The sequence below is a fragment of the Polypterus senegalus genome, chromosome 11 (genome assembly GCF_016835505.1).
Source record: "Polypterus senegalus isolate Bchr_013 chromosome 11, ASM1683550v1, whole genome shotgun sequence".
Taxonomy (NCBI): domain Eukaryota; kingdom Metazoa; phylum Chordata; class Cladistia; order Polypteriformes; family Polypteridae; genus Polypterus; species Polypterus senegalus.
In genome coordinates this window covers 141,803,718-141,824,083 of record NC_053164.1, presented here as the reverse complement: position 1 = coordinate 141,824,083, position 20,366 = coordinate 141,803,718, and the positions used below count along the sequence as shown (strand labels likewise).

At 38.0% G+C, this 20,366-nt stretch overlaps 1 protein-coding gene across 3 annotated transcripts in view; it reads right to left on the bottom strand.

Moving 5' to 3' along the window:
- irak3 (interleukin-1 receptor-associated kinase 3) overlaps positions 1-19,615 on the bottom strand; it is a 59,254-nt gene extending 39,639 nt beyond the window's left edge. Inside the window, exon 1 of one of the 3 annotated variants that reach the window (XM_039769719.1) lies at positions 19,597-19,615. In XM_039769719.1, coding sequence (XP_039625653.1) covers positions 19,597-19,600 — 4 coding nt within the window. In that variant the 5' untranslated portion in view covers positions 19,601-19,615. Of the gene's footprint in view, positions 1-19,343; positions 19,569-19,596 lie in introns of those variants that run through there. The other 2 variants (XM_039769718.1, XM_039769717.1) reach the window with 2 other exon arrangements.
- Positions 19,616-20,366: the final 751 nt, after the last annotated feature.

Here is a 20,366-nt window from a genome sequence, read left to right as displayed (position 1 = left end):
AACTTAAATGGAGCAGTGACAACTGCAACAAATCCTCATAGGTTTCCATTTTTAAGATTTTTGAAATCATAAAAGCATCCATGTTTTCTGATTATATACAGTGTTAAGAAGGTCACTTTGCAGTTTAACAACACAATTTTCCCCTGAGAAGCAGTGCCTCTAGGGAGTTCAGTGAGAGCGTTCAAAGAATATCTTTAAATGGGATGAGTGTAACTAGTGTATGAAGAAAGGTGGAACTTCTCATGATTGGTTTAAACTCACTTCCTGTTACAAAATCTCTGCTTTCCCATTGGTGCATTATTTTGTCTATCTCATAGCTCTCTTTCCTTAAATTACAGGTCTTTGTTCTTGCTTGAGTCCATTTTGTGTCTTCATGCAAAGATGTCAGTGCAACTCAAATTTACATCTTTGTTATCAAATAAAGTCCTTGTATGAAGAGTTCAGTCCCTTACTTTGGAATGCAAGCTGGAGGAATGTGAAGCTGGGTGTCTGTTAAATCTGCTGCCTTAACAGGCTTGATGTGTGGCAAAAAGACAAAATTAAGAATAAAACTAAACTGATGCTATTCTTAAAATCATTCCTCATAGGTTTGCCAACAATCAGTTAAATTCTGTACTAACAATTGATAGTAGCTTTTGCCACAAAGTGGCTAAATGCTGTCTCTGTTATTCTTTATCTTTGAAAGGTAATATTATGGTTGGTTCTAGGTTTGATGCATTTGATATAGACCTCTGGCCCTGCAACCCTACAGCGGAATGGGTTGGTTCAGTAATTGCTGGGTGGGTTGATCATGCTGAGCACCATCTCAAAATGCTTTGAATTCTTGAAATATCACATTTGTTTGCCATTGAAACTAGATGAACAATACTGTCAAATGGAAAAGTATATCAACATAGTGAGGCTTCTTCTAAGAATATAAAAGAGAAAGAGCGTGAGAGGGAGAGAATTAAAGTGAAAACTATCTAAATAATATTAAAGGTAAAAGAGCCCATTTTTGAAATCATGAAATAGTGAACAGCGGATCCTGCAGGGTGGAATGATTGCAACAGGAAAATCAGCCCCCTCTGTTACATTCTGTGTTGCTACATTTGCATAACCTATAGAGCGAGAATCATGCAGAATATTGATGAAGTGTGCAAATAAGAATTCCATTGTACTTTGGACACATAACAAACTGCATTTTTAATCAAAGATTTAGAAATCTACCAAAGGTGGCTATATGTTGGTACTAACTTCACAGTGCCAATAAACACTAAGCATTAAACACTTTATGTGTATGTGTGTGTGTGAGTAGAGTAAAAAACTGATAAAATGAAAAAGACAGATTATGTGCTACAGCTAAACCATGATGAAACAGACCGAAGTACCACAAAACCAATTCTTGACTTTTATAGTGCAGGCTGAGTTGCTGTTGCTGAGCATATGATGATAAAAAGACACCTGAAAACAACATTTCTGAGTGAGTAAAAGCAATTAGCACATTTCACTGTTTCTTCTCAATAGGCATTTACTCACGTTCATAGTATGATAACTGATTTTTAACTTCAATTTTGAAATATTTTTTATCACACATAGTTGAAAACTGTGAGTAAATCTTATGTATAGCATTTTTTCAGTGAATATTGTCTAGTTGTTTGCAGAACAGAGACAGCAATTCACATCCTCACATCTGGGCATCAGCACTGAATAATGACAATAACAGTGGTTGGATATGATTTTTCGAGGTGAAAAGTATATCCCAGGAGGAAACCATGCCAATGAAAATGTGCTGCGAAGGGAGACGAGTTGAGGGCTGAAGCACACAGCCAGTCTCATTTGCAAATGGCTGAATCTCACAAAAAAGTTTTTGCTATTTTCCTATCTAAAACAATAGAAATATGCTGTTTTACACTATGTGTTCAAACTCAAAATACAGCTCAATACCTGGTAACACTCCTGGCTTAAAAATACATATTCAGTATGTTTTTGTTTTCTTAATTGGATTTGTGCCCCTTGAAAAACATTTTAAACAAAAGAATATGCATTATATTTTTTGAAATTTATAAAAAAATGTTTTACTTTAGAACTCAACCTAACATGGCAAATTAATATATACCATGATTGTGAGCAAATAACATCAACTTAAAAAATACCAAATTTAAAGAGAAGACTTTGTGGAGACCTAATCTAAATCTTTGAAATTCATAAAGTCATTGATAAAACTGACACATCAGAATTCCTCCTTAAATAGTGAATAACATATTCAAGGACACTAGTGAAAATAAAGACTTTTTTTAAGATAAAAGCCTGTGATGGTTCGGGCAAGCTCCACACTCCCTGATTGCATGCAGGAGCCTCTTGAACCCAGAACTGCCAATAACATACCACAGGATGAGCTGCAACAAGTGAACACACAGTCAACAAGGGGCTGTTGCAAGTGTCTAGTGCTTTTCTTTAAAAACAAACAAAAGTGTCCAAAGTGCATTACAGATATCTTCAAATAAATAATCCATAAAATGCTGTGCAATTTGCAGGTTAAGTTATGCAATAAATAATCCAATAAAAATTAGGTTAAAATACGGGAAGAATCTTCTTTTAAAACAGTCAACAGCTCCAATGCACTTTCTAAAATCTGACTTGTCCTCAGCGTATCCCATCAAGATCTTGGAGCAAGAGGAGGTGCAATCATCCATTAATCCCAGGTTCCAGTTTTCACCACCAGTCATTTGGCATCTGTAGGATGCCACTCTGAACCCCACTCACATCTCCATCAGTCAGTCCATCAGCACATACCTGGAAGATGCTGCACTGCAGGGCCATTCCTACTCTTCAGCTTTCCAAGGGCATACTTCTGACCCACTGCCTCCTTTCTTCCTAGCAGGGGCTCTCTTGATCCTGCCTCTTTTTCCCTTAACCTCCATTCCTTCTTTTTTCCATTTTCTTTCGTTTGCCATGCAGACTCCCTTTATAGGCCCAATTGGATGCATGTGTTGTCCTCCACCTGCTCCAAGGTGTGAATGAAGCACTTGACTGACCTTCTCGTATTTGGACATGAATGTACGATTAGCTAACCACACAAATCAACCTCAGAGTTCATTGTCCACACTTATATGTGCACCTGCACCCAGAACTTTCCCAGACTCCCAATTACCCATTGAAATCAACCTTCACCAATTACAAAGCCAAGAAGCTTTTCTTCACACAAATGTCATAGAAATTTGTAAAACATTTTTGAGTTAAGTAATCAACTTTTAAAGAGCACCTGAATAAGATGTTGGGACAACTTAGCTATTAGCTAAGCAAAAGAGCTCATGGGACTGAAGGGTCTCCCCTCATTTGTGAAACTGTTTACATTCTTAAGAATGTGTGAAATTCTTGTTTGTAATCTCCATTCACAACAAATTTTATCTTCACAACAGTTGAATGAATTGAGCCAGTGTACTGTGGAAATGTTGATATTCTATTTACAGTGTGACTTTACTAATCATCATTAACATCAAAAAATCTTTAGAAAAGCTGAGAAAATGTTGTTTTTAAGTGTAGTACTTGGAGATTCTTCTTACCCATACACATTTTCAAAACAGGAAACCAATTGCAAATGTTAGGGATAACAATCGCTTTAAATGCCAAAAATGTTTGTGTGAGGCTCACTCACAACTCTGAAACGCTCCATTGTGAATGACTGTGCCTTGCATTCGACCTGCATCCCATTCAGTGCTGCATCAGCACCCGGGATAAGATCTAGCTCCTTTCGATGGAAAGGTTGGATTAAACATGTTGAATGTATAGCTGGACAGATCCTCCTTTAACTTCATATGCAGGTATACCACCCTCTGAAGGACCCCTAGTACCTAAACTGCCACTCAGATGGGCATTCAAGTCACCATTGCAGATTTTCCTTTCACTTAGCACTCATACAGTATCAGGTCCTCTTGCCACATGTCAACATACTGTCAAAAACATTCCAGCTATGCAATCAATCACATTATCTTAGAAGTAAAATTTAGTAGGCAGATCCAAACAGCACTACAGGTATTCAAGCATAAGAAAATAAACCCATGTGTGTACAGTCAAAAGAGGAAACCATATGGTTTACTGTGCAACAGGAGTTCAGCCTGCCACATGTTGACTTTAAACAGATAGCTTTACCAGAGGAGACTCAAAGTAAAAATACAAGGCAGAAAAAACTACCAAAATGTACATGCAAATAAAGTGATGTCTGTTGAATACTTACAGTATAAAACAAATTCAGTAATTTTTTTTTCTTCCGAATGCCACTTTCTTTTGATCTCAATATTCAAAATAAAATTCAACTGCAATGTTATATTACTTAGTACAAATGGCTTGTGTCACACATGCATGCTGGTGGATCACCCTCTGGGCTCATCTGAGGTAGGTATTACTAACGCAGGGTCGACAGGGGGCACTTACGATAACCTTCTCTTTTATTCCCTCTGCAGTACAGAGAAAATGCCCAGTGAGAGTAACTGACTCTGCCCCTTCCAGTTCCCCACCTTTAAAGTCTGCAGCTCCCAGAAAGAGGCATTCAGTGTGGAACAACCAGCACTACAAGATAGAGTTCCTTCCGTCCTGACCAGAACCCGACATTTGCTTAGTCTGACAGCTTTTTTGTTTCATTTTTTAACCTTATATTTGTGCTCATAATGACTCTTTTTCGTTATTTTGTGGTCAGAATTAAACAGGGATGACAGGGTTGGCGACACAACATTTATCTGTGGACCTTGCTGTGCCTTCATTGACCACACTTATTTTACTTCTGTTCATCTAGTAAGGATTACTTTAATTTTCTAGTAGTACTAGGGTGTTGTACCGTGTTAGCCATTATGAATGTAGAGAAAGGTCAAGCAAAATGAATGTAATCCATCTTGCCTGAAAAACGGGCCTGAGTTGCCTCGAAAGCTTGCATATTGTAATCTTTTTAGTTAGCCAATAAAAGGTTTAATTTTCTACAAATCTTTTATTTTTTTTTAAATCTGCTTCTATACAGGGCTTTTTTGTTCTATGGTGCAGTTTTCTGAACTAGAGCTAATTGAAGCATTGTAAACTACTGAGCTGTAATGGAAAAAGAAGAGTAAGATAAAATACAAAGATGCTTCCAAAACTTTCTTAAGAACAGATGAGATATAGTATGCAATGTAACGTTCAGGATACTGGTGTAAATTGCATGACACCTAGAATCTACATGTACAAGATTGAACACACATTGGTTATATTGAAATTTTTTCATTACTTGGGTACATGCAAACTAAAAAGATTTAATTCAGTTAAATCAGGAAACTCTCAACCAATACACGGCATATGATTTTCTAGGGTGATGATTCTGCAAAACAGTCACATATTTAATTCATGAAAAAGTTATATTTTAGATGTCAGTTTAGCAAGTATCTAATATGATTTCTTATTGGTTATTAGTTATTAACACAAAAGTTACAAAAACATTATCTTCTGGATGATGAGGTGTATGATGACAAATGTTTTAAATACATTCATTTGATATGAATTTTATGGATCTAGCACTCTAGTTGCAAAGCAGAACAGATCATCAGTTATGTATCTTTACTGAAACTGTTGAGGCTTATGATCTGTTTTTAAACTTTTCTATCTATCCATCCATCTATCCATTATCCAACCCGCTATATTCAAACAACAGGGTCACGGGGGTCTGCTGGAGCCAATCCCAGCCAACACAGGGCGCAACACAGGAAACAAACCCCGGGCAGGGCGCCAGCCCACCGCAGAACTTTTCTATCATTTCCTTCAAACATTTCAGAAAATGGAGCTTTCTTTACTTGAGGCTGTCTATACATGCATGTTGCCTTAAAAACAAACACTAAGGTTGTTCTTGAAAGTCAAACTGAATTACAAAGTGTCCTTTCAGAAACAGTAAAAACAAAGACAATCTCCTTTCAAACTGTCTAAGAAGTTGTCTAAAAGAAACCAGCCATGCAAAGGGAACAATCCTCATTACAGGCTCTTATAAGGCAAAGAGCAAAGTTGTGCCCCATGAGTGAATGAGTACAAAGTACAAAGCATCTACACATATACATTGGAAACAAAAAAAATGTGCCAACTGCGTAGACCCATGACTTCAAACAATGGAATAAGACAGTACCACACCACCACTTTGTAGTACAGCCAATGTCTACCCTGAAGATTGGAACTCTGCAAGCACAATGATATGCTGTATTTTGTTTTACTTATTGCTAGTTTTATTCCATTTATTGTATTTCGTTTCTGGTATTGTAATGTAGGGTGAAAGTCAAAAGGATGTAGTACAGAACAGCAGCTTCAAGCATTTTTGATAGATAGATAGATAGATACAGTAGATAGATACAGTTGATAGATACTTTATTAATCCCAAGGGGAAATTCACAAACTCCAGCAGCAGCATAGTGATAAAAAACAATATTAAATTAAAGAGTGATGAAAATTCAGGTAAAAACAGACAATAATTTTGTATAATATTAATGTTTACCCCCCACCCTCACCCCCGGGTGGAATTGAAGAGTCGCATAGTGTAGAGGAGGAACGATCTCCTCAGTCTGTCAGTGGAGCAGGACGGTGACAGCAGTCTGTCACTGAAGCTACTCCTCTGCCTGGAGATGACACTGTTCAGTGGATGCCCTGGATTCTCCATGATTGACAGGAGCCTGCTCAGCGCCCGTCACTCTGCCACGGATGTTAAACTGTCCAGCTCCATGCCTACAACAGAGCCTGCCTTCCTCACCAGTTTGTCCAGGCATGAGGCGTCCTTCTTCTTTATGGTGCCTCCCCAGCACACCACTGTGTAGAAGAGGGCACTCGCCACAACCGTTTAATAGAACATCTGCAGCATCTTACTGCAGATGTTGAAGGATGCCAGTCTTCTAAGGAAGTATAGTCGTCTCTGTCCTCTCTTGATAACCAAGCCCTTACAATGCTGACCATTGTGAACCTCCCTTGCAGATCTGTTCAACTACATCTGTAAAAGGACAAGTGTTAGAATGACTACTCAAGCTGATGTCACCTCGTTTTATGAAGTAAAGTGACACAATATGTAGTATGGATCCATAAATGCTATCTACATGATGTAAAAAGTGTCTATAAATAATTTAGCAAACAAAAGTATGTTGCTTATAACTTAAGTGTGTCCATAGAACAACATAATTTTTAGTAGCATGTTTCCCACAGACTAATCATACTAGTACAATACCAAGAACAGACTTTGAATACAACACAGACCATAAATGAAACATAATACAAAAATGCACCATCAAACATCAGAGAAACAAAAAAATATTCATGTAGTTGACAGTATGAGAGACTCTTGAATAGTTTTATGATCTTTTAATAAAATTGTTCGTAAGTCTAGAAGTGTGCCAACAATCCTCTACCTTTTTTTCAGAAGGTATGAGTGACTTTTGTGGGAAGGCTGAGGTCTTTAATACTACTGTTTACATTTTTAAAGCAATTGTTATGCTGTTTGACCTGAACAGAAGGCAGCTCTGTGCCAGTAACATTTGAGCTTGCTTCACCATACCCTTCAGTGCTTTGCCATCTTGAGTGGAGCACATGTCCTACCAGAATGTTTTGAGCTAGTGATTACCTGTAGGAGCTGGTAAGCATACAGTAGTTGTAGACATTCAGGCTTTCCCCAGGCATTTACTACAGAAGAGTAAAAATTTTACAAATGATTATAAATTGAAAATTAGTTAAAAGTAAAGGCTGTTCTTCTCTCCCCAAAAACAGACACAGGAAGACAAAATAATCAAGATTACAATAGTCTGTGGAGAATGGTATTCACTCAAGCTGTGGTGACAGAGTGAACCTATGAAGAAAAAAAGTGGCTCAGTGTGAGCAGATTCACAGCTAAAGAATGTAAAGAATGATCTAATTATTTTGCCTAATAATGAAGTTAATTAACGGACACATCTCTTGTTTAAATTGTAATTATTTAAGTACACAGTCATACATATGTCTTTTAAGTCTACACTTAGAAGTATTTACTTGAGTTGCCTGCAGCAATTTAAACTCCTGAAAGAATCCTACCATTCCTTTGCCGAATTCTCAGTATTTAAAGTTTATCTACAATGCTTACTCTAGACTGTCTAGAACATTTGATATCATAAGAAGTATTCACTGCCCACCTGCTTGCAATGTATTATCAGCTCATGACCACGTAGGCATATTATTCTTTAAGTTACAAAATAACTCTAATAGAGGGTTGTAAGCACTAGGACTGCAGATTTTTTTATCTATGTCATCTCTAAAAATACATATCCATTTTAATAAAGAAAATAAATTCACATGCAGGGCAGCATGGTGGCATCATGGTAGTACTGCCTCAGAGAATTAGGATCAAGGTTTACATCCCAGGTCCTCCTTGTGTGGGGTTTACATGTTCTCCCTGTGTCTCCAAGCACTTCAATTTTCTCTCACAGTCCAAAGATATGCAGGTTAGGTGGACTGGTGTCACTAAATTGCCACTTTGTGTGTGTGTGTGCGTGTGTTCACCCTGTGATGGACTGGCACCCTATCTAGGGGTTGTTTAATACATCATATTTTTGCTGGTTTAGACTCTATCTCCCCAACACTACAACCCCCCTGTGACCGTGCTAAGGATTAAACAGGTTAGAAAATGACACTCAATTCACGAGATAAACTTTTACACACCATCAAGTCTTTTTATATATACTGCATCTTAGACAGTGGTCTTGTTTTTTTCTAAAATGTATAATACCTATCACATAATACAATAGACATGTATGTACAAAGTTTGATAAAATGCATGCATTTTTAGAAACTCTATAATTACATGGCTTGGTTCAGCATATTTTATTTCATTCTTTTGCACTTTAACTTTTTTTTACTTCTGTTTGTGAACTCACACTATTTGTTGTTGTTTGCAACCAGTCATATACTATGATATACTAGGAAATTTTTACCTTCCTCTCTGAACAGGTATTTTGCATGTATGTTGCTTTTGAAAGTAAATGGAAAACCTATTTCATGGGGAAATATCAATCCACACTGGTATTTTGAATGTGGTAGCCCATGTGGATGTTGTTTTATAGTGTAAGATTTGCTGTTCACCTCCGGGTGTTCTGGTTTCCTCCTGCCTTGCACCCTGTGTTGGCTGGGATTGGCTCCAGCAGACCCCCGTGACCCTGTAGTTAGGATATAGCGGGTTGGATGATGGATGGATTAGCAAAGGAAACTGTCCCCCAAATGTAACATTTTCATGAAAGGTTCTGCCTTAAAGAACCATCTCAAATAGCATTTTTTTCCAACCATTTTTATTTTATATCTCATTTACTTATTTGTTACTTTTCATTGTATGTATTGTGTTCCAAACTTGCCAACCTTGGTTGGCATCAGTGTTTGTCAATTAGTAAACATTGCTATCTCTCCCTCTCTCCGCTTGATCGTTGTATATAATACAAAGCTCTTAATTCATTACCTTTCAATCTACAGATTGTAATATGTGACATGTGTATAATATACTTTTTTTATGATTTACATCATTAGTAATACAGTAGTTCCAAATTATGTGTTTGTATACAAGTTTCCTTTCTGACTCAGGACAAAGTCACAGAGTAGAGCACAGAAGACAACAGTATATCTAATCCTTTTATTGCATATGTTCTAAATTCGAAGAAATCCAGTTCTTCAGTCTGATGACATTGATTTGTAAAGATGTCTAAAATAAATAATGAAACTGAACCATTAAACTACACCAAACCGATGAGTAAAATACCATATTTTTCAAAATCTTTTGACAGCTCAGTTTAAAACAGTGAAAAAATTATCAACCAATTCTTGAAAAATCATTACAAACAAAATCTAACAATTAATAGAACCTATACTAAAATAATCTGCATTTATTTACAAAAGCACACAAAGAAACGCTGTATCCCACACTGCCACATACCTTTTCTTTGTGTACAGGTGAGTATTGCCACTTTTTGCAGATTTTCACAGTGAACCCCAACCCAAAAAACAGAGTACTGTCAGTAGTTTGGTTCCACTTCAAGCACAGTAAATAGGTAATATCTAACTAAAGATAAACATGATAAATACACTATAGACATTATCTAATCTTATAGAACAGATGTATTTTTCTAAGTCTATATATACTTATGTTTGATCACTGATGCACAAAAAACTTGGGAAATGTTATAAGTCAGAGTGCAAACTGCTGTTTCTTAAAGCAGCAAGACACAAAGTACAGTAAGTACAAAAGGACAAAACAGAACAAAACACTAAACAAGATGAAGTAACACAGTGCCATAATATAATCATTCAGGACAGACTTTGTCACAGTCATCACGAAGCTCAGTTCACCTGCTAAACAAAAATAAAACACAATATGAAAATAAAATGGCCAGTAATGCAGTTTAAACCATAAGTGATACACGAAGTATGAAGGCTGCAGTGAAATGAATTGATGAGGGTGTGCAGACTTCTTCTGGTGTTATGTGAATTACTGGATAGTGTAGTTATTTGACCACTGACAAAGTATGAGTATTTTCTGGGTAAGTAGGAAAAAGTGTGCTTTGCAATACAGTAGTCACTGCAGCTCTTACACCATCACCATCCCCACTGCTGTCTGCTCATATGCTATACAGAACTGCATTTTATGGAAGTTCGCTTAGCAGGGATCCATTTTATCAGGGAAGCAGAAAGGCACATTGCAGGTGCTGCACATACCAGAATGGCCTTCTCATATACAGTAACATGTTTAATCTTTAGATGCTGTACTACATGAATGTTCATCCTAGAAAAATCAAACTATTTGCAAACAGCAGTGGTAACCCTACCTGTTCTAAACGCTTCCTTTTCTGATCGTCACTCACTTCCAGTCGACGCAGTCACGCTTAGAAAGAGAGATGGAGATTTTTTGTATTTTATTTAACATTCAGAAGAAGCTGTGAAACTTTAAACATAAATGCTGAACATCACAATATTTGCTTTTGCATACTGATTTTTTATTAAATATTGAGTTAAATCGAAAATTTGATACATTGCTCAGTACCAGGTAGAGATGCTTTATAACATAAAACTCACATTCTGACAATTTAAAGCCACTAATTATCCTAATTGGCATTTCTTTAGGATGTGGGAGGAAGAAAGGAGTACCCAACTGAAAACTACATACAGAAAGAGGAAGAACATGCAAACCACATGAAAATCTGAACTCACGTCTCTGTATTACATTGCATCAGCCTTAACCAAAATGGACCCATGATGCTGCAAAGAAACGTGTGATATTGGTAAATATGTAAGACCTTTGAAAAAAATAAAAGCCAAATAGATACTGAATATTGAAAATAGGGCCTTAAAGTACCAGGGATGCAAGGAAATTAACATAATGCAGAATAAGAGCTGGGTCTTAAGATGTCCCGGTAGAAAGACCTCTAGTATTGGCAACACTTTTGACTTATGACCATGCCAGTGAAGCTAGGCTGCCACCACCATGGCCATTATGCAATTTAAATGATATGTTTACCCAGTTTACCAGACAGGTCGCATCAGGGTGAACATATGATCACCTGTAATTCTATAGAAGGTGAAGATTACCTGGGAGTTTTGTGATACTTTATTAGGGCACTGGAGCTTAGAACTTCAGGGACAATTGACAACACTTATTTATATAGTACATTTTCATATAAAGGATGTAGCTCAAAGTGCTAAATGAAGATAAGTTCAATAAGGGGAGTCCTATCAGGATAGCTCAAGAATTTGCAAAAGGTATTCCTAACTCCAGATGTCTTTCTCAGGATGTACCTGGAAGTAGATCCTGTTCCAAGCTAAAAGCCACCTTCTCACCAGTTGATAACTATATGCAGAGATGGGATTCTAGTTGTGGGTAAATATTTGACTTGTGTAAGAGAAATAGTGGATTCGTGTTAGATAAATAGTCAAAAGGCAAAGTTAGAAGGCACAAGCAGGAGCAGACTTGAAATAAGGGTAACTTTGGTAGGCAGGTAGACAGGGATTTAGGAAGTCGCACAGTTACTGTAAGGGTTTATTTGTTCTGTATACTTGAATTTTTTGTTCTCTAATACATTTTATCTCCTTCCAATATAATTGGAAACAGTTAAAACATCAAAACTAACAAAAACAACAGCTTTAACAACAAAGAGTCTCAGGTTTATGGACTAAACTCAACTAGTCTTACATTATGACTTGAAACATTACAGGATTTGGCATAGTGGCTTGCTTCTGAAATGTTTTAGACTAACTTTCATAATTATTTAAAAAAGGATAATTTAATGCTTATTATAATCATGACTGATAGTTCTTAAAATTCTGTATTTGGACCTTTTTGAGCCCAAATCCTGGATCATCTGAAAAATTACAACTTCATTACAACATCAGACCACATAACATATTACGAATTGTTTATTCTAAATTGGCCCTTTGTAAATATGTGTTTATGAGAGATAAAATACTGCTTATTTAAAAAAAGTAAAAGCAATACTTGATTCAAATTAAGAAAAGGGTTCAACACACAAACACTCCTCTTTCTCAATAAGTAGTGGTGACGAGGTCAGGTAACCTTCCAGAAATGTTAACACAAAGAGAAATTCAACACTGGGCAGGGTGTTGGTGCATTATAGTGACCAAGTTACTTTATGTTTGACACAAATCTTTTTCTGTACTTTAAAGTACAGTACTTTAAACATACTACAAATGCTCACAAATTCAGTTTAAGAAATTTTAGAAGACGATGATGATATCATTTACATTGGAATGACTTTCACTCCAATTGGTTACAACATATTATACCACAAAAAATGTTGTGAAATAGCTCCTTGATTTAAACAGTCTTTTTTTTCTATTAAAAAATGTGTTTTTCATCATAATACTAGCATTAGCTCATGTTGTTAGGAGCGTGCATCAGACACAATTTCCTTCAACAAAACATACCACCTAACTTTGGGAATTTCCAGAAAAATATATGCATATATATACATTCTGAGTGTACAAACATTCCTCTAATTTTGGATTCTGCATCTTACAGATATGTTTTTCAAAATGCTCATCATTGTGATATTTTTATCTGTACTCTTTACTGCAGCGGAGGCTTCTGACACTAAATAATTACCAGAACTAAAACAAATTTTTATTGAGGACTATTGTTTTTCATTCTCTGTTAGGTAGAACTTAGAAGGGAGTGTCTTATTAATCATTACATTTTTTAAATCAAGCACTACTCATGATCCATAATGCAAATACTGGTTTTACTAATTCATTGTGCAGATGTAGTCTCATTCATTGATACCTGTATTCGCTTTCTTTATAAGCTCTCTAGGTAAAATCTCTCAGAATAGAAAAACTAGCTAGGAGACCAGTCTAAGCAAAGTCTAAAGACAACATTCATACACACAATCTTCATATGATTCAATTGATCTTTTATCATTCTGCCTATAGTACCCAGCAATACCCTTAATCAGCACCTCTGTAATAGCCTTATACACCTATAGTGGTAACCAAGTGGTGTGGCTGTCTGCTGAGGTTGGTCATGAAAACAACCATTAAAAAGATCTCATCAAACACTCATGATTCCAAAGCTTAGCTAAACCATTCTGAAGTTTTCAAAGCCTGTTTATAGGGAGAGAACAATACATTATTGTGAAAGACAAAAAAAGAGTCAAGTTATCTTATATAGTATATAAAATAAAAAAATGGCAGTAGCTCTACTTCATCATTGTTTCGGAATTCTATTCTTTTGGCATGTGAATGTTGACTCTAGGCAAAATAATAGTCTAAAAAATGTTTTCCTGTTTTCTATTTTGTTCGCTTGCTTGTATTTCTTTTGGCTATAAGCCCCCCTTCATCCTCCTTAAACTGCAATAACATTACATTTGCTGTCAAATGAAACACTGAGATAAAATTACATTTTCTACCATATGAAACAGTGGTTTACAAATGAGAGTGTTGCATCCTCATTGTGCAACTGGCAGATGTTGAATTTTCAATATCTTTGATGATCAATCACCCTCTGCTCTTCGAACACTGCTGAAACAATCAAGACTGGTTGTATACATTGATTTATCAACCTCTATCAGCATTCAGTGTATCTGCAAACGGTAGAAGATCAGCAAAATTTGGAGCCTCAAAAAGAAACAAAAGGCATATGGCGCAGAGGAGAAAAAAATAGTTCTTGAGAAGAGCAAATGCTTCGTTTTATTTTTAACAGTATAAATGTTCATCTATTTTGAGTTAGATTTTAAAAAAAGGAAGAAAGAACAAAGTCAAACAAAATATTCAAATATTCAAATAAAGAAGACAAACGGCATTTTGTACATGAACTCCTAGCAACTCAGAGGCCTAAAATCAGCGACAAAATACTGACCTTGCACAATAATCATAACTATTAGAAGGTGTGATCTAGTCTCTTTTCCTTTTCATGCTGCACTGCTATTTTTGCTGTCACCACTAAGGACAAAAGGAAGTGCGTAATCACCAGACAGCACTTCAACTTGAGCCTAGCTGTTCTTATTACTAATTTCCAAATATTTTTGCATAAGTTGATGTATTTATGATCTTTTTGTCTGATCTCATAGCTATAACCTTCCTTTTGTCGTATTTTATGATTTTTTGACCTTCCCTTGCCAGCCTTTTCATTTCATGTCAAAAATATTCACTGAATATATACATATTAGTAAGCATTGTACTGTGCTATAAACATAAACAATTTTGCAATGGTGTTCAAAAGGGAAGAGGCCTAGTAAGATTAAGTGTGTTTGTAAGACACTTAGATTCCTTTATGTGGTCTGCAGGTTTTTATGATTTTGTTTCTTTTCTGCTAGGACTGCTCTTATCCCTGGTAGGTTAATGACAGGGTGTGCTTCTGTGATAAACAGAGAAACCACTACATGTCTGGTACACCTTACCATCGAGGATCTCGCTTCCTACAAATTATAACTGAAAATTAATGAACATGAAGTTCATTTGCAATGACAGTCACCATGATGATACAGCATAAGATAAAAACTGCATTAATGAGTGGAAGCATAGTGACATGGCTGGATGAACAAACACCTCACTTCTGTGAAGTGTTCACATTTTTATCACCAGTCATGTGTGTTTCCTTCATAACATTGAGCTTCCACTCAGTTAAACGTGTACAGCCTCAATGTCATCTGTAAATCCCGATGGTGTCCACGGCTGTGTTTGTGTGCACTCTCCTGATCCTACCACAAAGGATTCCTGGTTTTTATATATCAGACTTTTATGGAGGATAACCCAAGCCAGTGTATAGCAGCATCAGAAAGTATATAGATGATAGAAATGATTGACTGAGCTCTGTTGAAATGAGCATTGACCAGCCAGCATTTTTAAAGTGAAAAAAATACAGTAATGTTTCAATAATAACCTGTACAGTAAGTATTTCTTATTACAGCTACATCTGGGTACGGTCACAATTGGCCATCTTCTCAAACTAATTTATTAATAATCAGAAATTCCACTTAATTAAAACTCTCTGGGCAACTTAGTTTTGCTCTCACTTTGTTCAACAGGTTATATGCACATGGTAGTGTTGACGTATGTCCACTAAAATCTTCTGTTGTCCAAACTGCGGTTTGTTTAGTAGTGAGAATGTCTGGGAAAAAGAAGTTTAAGTTGCAGCGTACTGGAAGCTCGATGTAAAGGTATACAACAATGTTCAACTGTACAGCTATCTGTAAGTACAAGGTATTTAGTGTTCATACATTTTCCTTGGCAGACACTTTCATTTCACCCACAACACGTGTATTTACACTATTTACAAGTCCATAAGTGCCACACAAACCCCACAGGTCCCCAAAGTCCTGGCCTCTTCTCAATGCCTCACTGCCTGCAGGCCGCCTCCTTGCCTCCTCCACCAAGCTCTGTCTTTCTCCTTACCCGACTCCAGCATTGAATGAAGGGAGGCGGCCCCTTTTATAATCATCCGGATGTGCTCCAGGTGTTTCCCGGCAATCTTCCACTGACACGCCCCAGTATGGCGGAAGTGCCGGTTTACATCCCCGGAAGCACTCCGGGTGTCCCCTCTCTTCTTCCCCCCAGCACTTCCGGGTGTGGCAGAAGTGCTGAGGTCCAGGGCTCCAAAGGCATAGGGGCGCCCCCTGGTGGCGACCACTGGCCCCTACAGGGTTGAGCTTCAAAGCTCTGTACCTGTGGCCCCCATAGTAACCAGGGTGGTCGCCCCCACGTGGTCTGGGGAAGGCGCAAGCCCTCCTCCGGTCCTCCTGAGCGTCCCGGCTGGGTACCACACCCTCCAATGCGGAAACCCGATCTAAATGGATCGCTTCTCTTCAGAGAGAGAGCTTTACATTTAGTCCTCATACCCAGCATTTTAAAAAAGAGGATTTTCTCGAGCCAGGGTCTGAGATAGGATGGTGACTGTTAAAGAAGAGAGTGGTTCCTGCATTGTTTAGTGTAAAACAATTTCTCCATTCAACTTTCAAGACCAGGGGTTTGGGAGAGGACAAAGTGACTGATGAAGGATGACACATTAGGCAAGGAGTAGGATAAAATCCATAAGGACCACGACTACACTTTGGCTCTGGATACAACAGTTGTCAGCCTAGTGCTTGATGAAAATCTCTCCCTCAGAGAAAAGATCCTCCTGCTGAGAAAAGAAACTGAAACCCTTACAATGAAGCAGCGATTTGGCATTCACCATTTTGCTAGCTCAGAGAGAGACATTCGCTTTTTTACAAGGTAAGATGCCCAGGAGACTCATGTTATTATACACCATTGGCACCAAGTGCTGCAATGGATGGATTCTCTGCTCTTTAAGGTGGCTAGCTGTCGTTAAAAGAACTGCTTGCCTTTTGCTGCACTAGTTGGAAAAAATGCATGCGACTTTGCCGAGTGGCCGTTTTTATAGGTGCTCTTGCTATTGATGATGTAATGCCAGGTCATTCTTTTTGTGACTCATCTCTGGCTGATGTAACTTGTCCAACGCCATTGCACACATATTCACCTGTCCCTGAATAAAGTTTAATGATTAATGCTGTTTTTTTAAAAGCCTAAAGTAATCACATATTTGTCCCATGTAAGTTCATAGTAATACATCACGATCTTATCTTCATAATCGTGTATGTAATATGAAACATATAGTTGGAAGCCCTTCTCCTTTTTAGCTCCTGACATTTGGCAGAAAGTTTGAATAATGAGACTTCCATTGCTTACCATAAGTCTGGGTATGTCTTGAGGGTGAAAAACACCATAGCTAGTCTGTTTTGATATTAGTGCCAGAAGTGCAACAGCTGACTGACATGGAATCTGGAAGAGCGTGTGCATATAGTCTATTAAGACTGCACAACTGTGTATCTCATCACATATTTGAGTTAAAGTATTTAAAAAGTAAATCATAACTAATGCTCTATCCAGTATTCTGGTGACACTGTCACTCAGCATGACATAACCAGGCTGGGATGCCACTCCTTTACAGGCCTTATTCATTACACGCTTTACAATCTAGAATGAGTCTAACAACTATATAGTGCATCCATCCATTATCCAACACGCTATATCCTAACACAGGGTCACGGGGGTCTGCTAGAGCCAATCCCAGCCAACACAGGGCGCAAGACAGGAACAAGCCCCGGGCAGGGCGCCAGCCCATCACAGGGCACACACACACACCAAGCACAAACCAGGGACAATTTAGGATCGCCAATGCACCTAACCTGCATGTCTTTGGACCCGGAGGAAACTCTCGCAGACACGGTGAGAACATGCAAACTCCACGCAGGGAGGACCTGGGAAGCAAACCCAGGTCTCCTTACTGCGAGGCAGCAGCGCTACCACTGTGCCACCCTGTTAAGCATTGAACCTCCACACATTCAGAGTAGCAGTAATAAAAAACAAAAACCACGCAAGACTGCTGTTTATGGATTTCTCTTTAGCTTTTAATACACTCCAGTTCCATATTTTAGTTGACAAACTGATTGATACATTCAGTCTAGACCCTAACTTGGTGCGGTGAATTCAGGATTTTTCAACTAACACAACACAAAGAGTTAGTGTTAATGGCTCTTTTTCTTATAAGCTTAATTTAACACATCCGTGGGGAAATCTCAAGGCTGCTGTTTGTCTCCTCTTTTGTTTTTTCTTACACAAAAGTGACTGCAGGAGTTCACACAACGACAGGTTGTAGATTTTAGGTGCCCCCCTCCTCCTACTACTATCTCAACATTAATTAAAGGGGAGACAGTGGACAAGGTGCAACACTTCAACTAGCTCAGGACAATCAGTGATAACAGACAAAACTTTGATCTTAACACAGAACAAATTTGTAAGGAGGGGCAAACATGGCTGTTCGTTTTTAGGAAACTTCATTATTTTAAAGTGGACAAAACCATAATGACACTTTTTATAAGTCTTTTATGAAATCTGTAGTTACATTCGCTTTTATATGTTAGTTTGGCTGTTGTGGGCTGGCGCCCTGCCCAGGGTTTGTTTCCTGCCTTGTGCCCTGTGTTGGCTGGGATTGGCTCCAGCAGACCCCCGTGACCCTGTACTTAGGATATAGCGGGTTGGATAATGGATGAATGGATGTTAGTTTGGCAACCTCAGTATTAAGAATAAAATAACTGCTTTGCAGCAGACCTCTGACACTGATCTGTATTGCAAACATGTCAGAAATAAATTCGACTCCATTCATTTAAGACAGTAGCCATTCTCTTTTTCCTAAATATCAGTTGTTACCATCAGTCTGCAGATTTAAGGTCCCAAGGGGAATCAACAACAGATTAAAGAACTCTTTAATTCCTTGAGCAACAGTAGTACATTTTGAATTCTCCTTGTAGGGATGCTGCTGAATCCTGAATTATTTTGCATACTGTTAAAGGTAATTATTCTTCTTTGTGCTAATCTGGAGTGTATAACACTAGTTTTCAGTTGTTGTGTCTTTGCCTGTTTTCTTAAATTTGTGTAACAATGCCTTATGTTTTGTAATTTCCTGCTGCAAACAAATTTCTCTCTGCAATAATAAAAGTCTACCTAAAGCAACCAATAAGCACTGCGCCAGCGTATCACTCCGGCCAGACAGAACTCTCTGCTAAAGACACACTTCTGACACAGTCGATCAAATAAATATAAAGGCTACCTCGACTTCTTATTTATAACCACAGTCGGGCTTTAAAATCGAGCAAGTAAAAAGGGAAGATAGAAAAGTATTTTGATTCATAAAATGAACCTGCAGCCAATGGGGTACCGGAGCTCACAGAAACAGCAGACAACGGCGCTTGGCTCCGGTACTTTCATGAGTCTTGCCGATAAAGTGTGCTCAATTGCCTCGCATCCTACCTGCTGCTGCTGTTCTCGCGTCACAAAATACGAAGTACCCGCCTTGTTCTTACCCAGACCTCGCCAGCCCAGTCGCCCATCACTGCAGTCTAGAATCTTGCAGAATTCTTCGATAAGGCTGGGTGGCACGTCAAAGAGTGGCGTAGAAAGGCAAACGGCGCCGCTGACGGAGTGTAACATCGCGGTCCTCGAGGTTCATGTAAATGTTGTAAAGGCAATAGCGCTCGTGCTTTTGTTGTGCCATGGGAAAATCCCCGGCTCCTCCCCGCTCCCGCTTGACAAAACCGGAAATATTGCGAAACCCACCCATCTGCAAAAGTGCATTTACGTGTAAAAGCCAGTTCTGAAAATGTAGTTGCTGTTGATGAGGTTTCTCACTTCAGCCTCTGTGTGTTCTGCTGGCTTGACGTCAAACGGTCAGCTGTTAAGGGCGTACTTGCTTCATAGAGCGTCAAACTGTCACCAGTCACTTTAGTTTCTGGAATTTCAGTTTGACATTTCAACTGTTAGGTGTTAATTGTTAATAACTCTTGAACTGCTAGGATATTTTGTATAAACATAAAAAAAAATATTTTGAACAAATTTCAAGATGTACAGTACCTGACACTTAGCTGTTGGGTGGGTTTTATTAGGAGTGCAGATGACTTATTATGAGATTGAGTATTAGTAAAGGTTTGTGGAAATGGCACCCACTTAGACTAACTGAATCATCAGATCAGGCAATAGTTCCTCAGCCTAATATGTGTGTGAGACTGATGGATTATTCCTTTTTTGCCAAAAGACAGTACTATGTTACAGACTTTGTAACTGAAAGACTCTTACCATTTCCTCCACCCTTTTACTGAAATTACTTTTCCACTATAGAAAGGCCAAAGTCAGCTTACCTATTATGTTGTATTGGAAACTTAAAAGAATTGATCCATTCAATCATTAAATGCACTAATTCATGGTTGTTGAATCCAATTCAAAGTGATCCTAATTCATCCCAGAAACATCAGGTAGAAGTCTACAATTTTCTGCTTTACTTAACTCCAGGAATATCCCTTGCCATACTGGGACGCCGCTTGTCTTGGTAT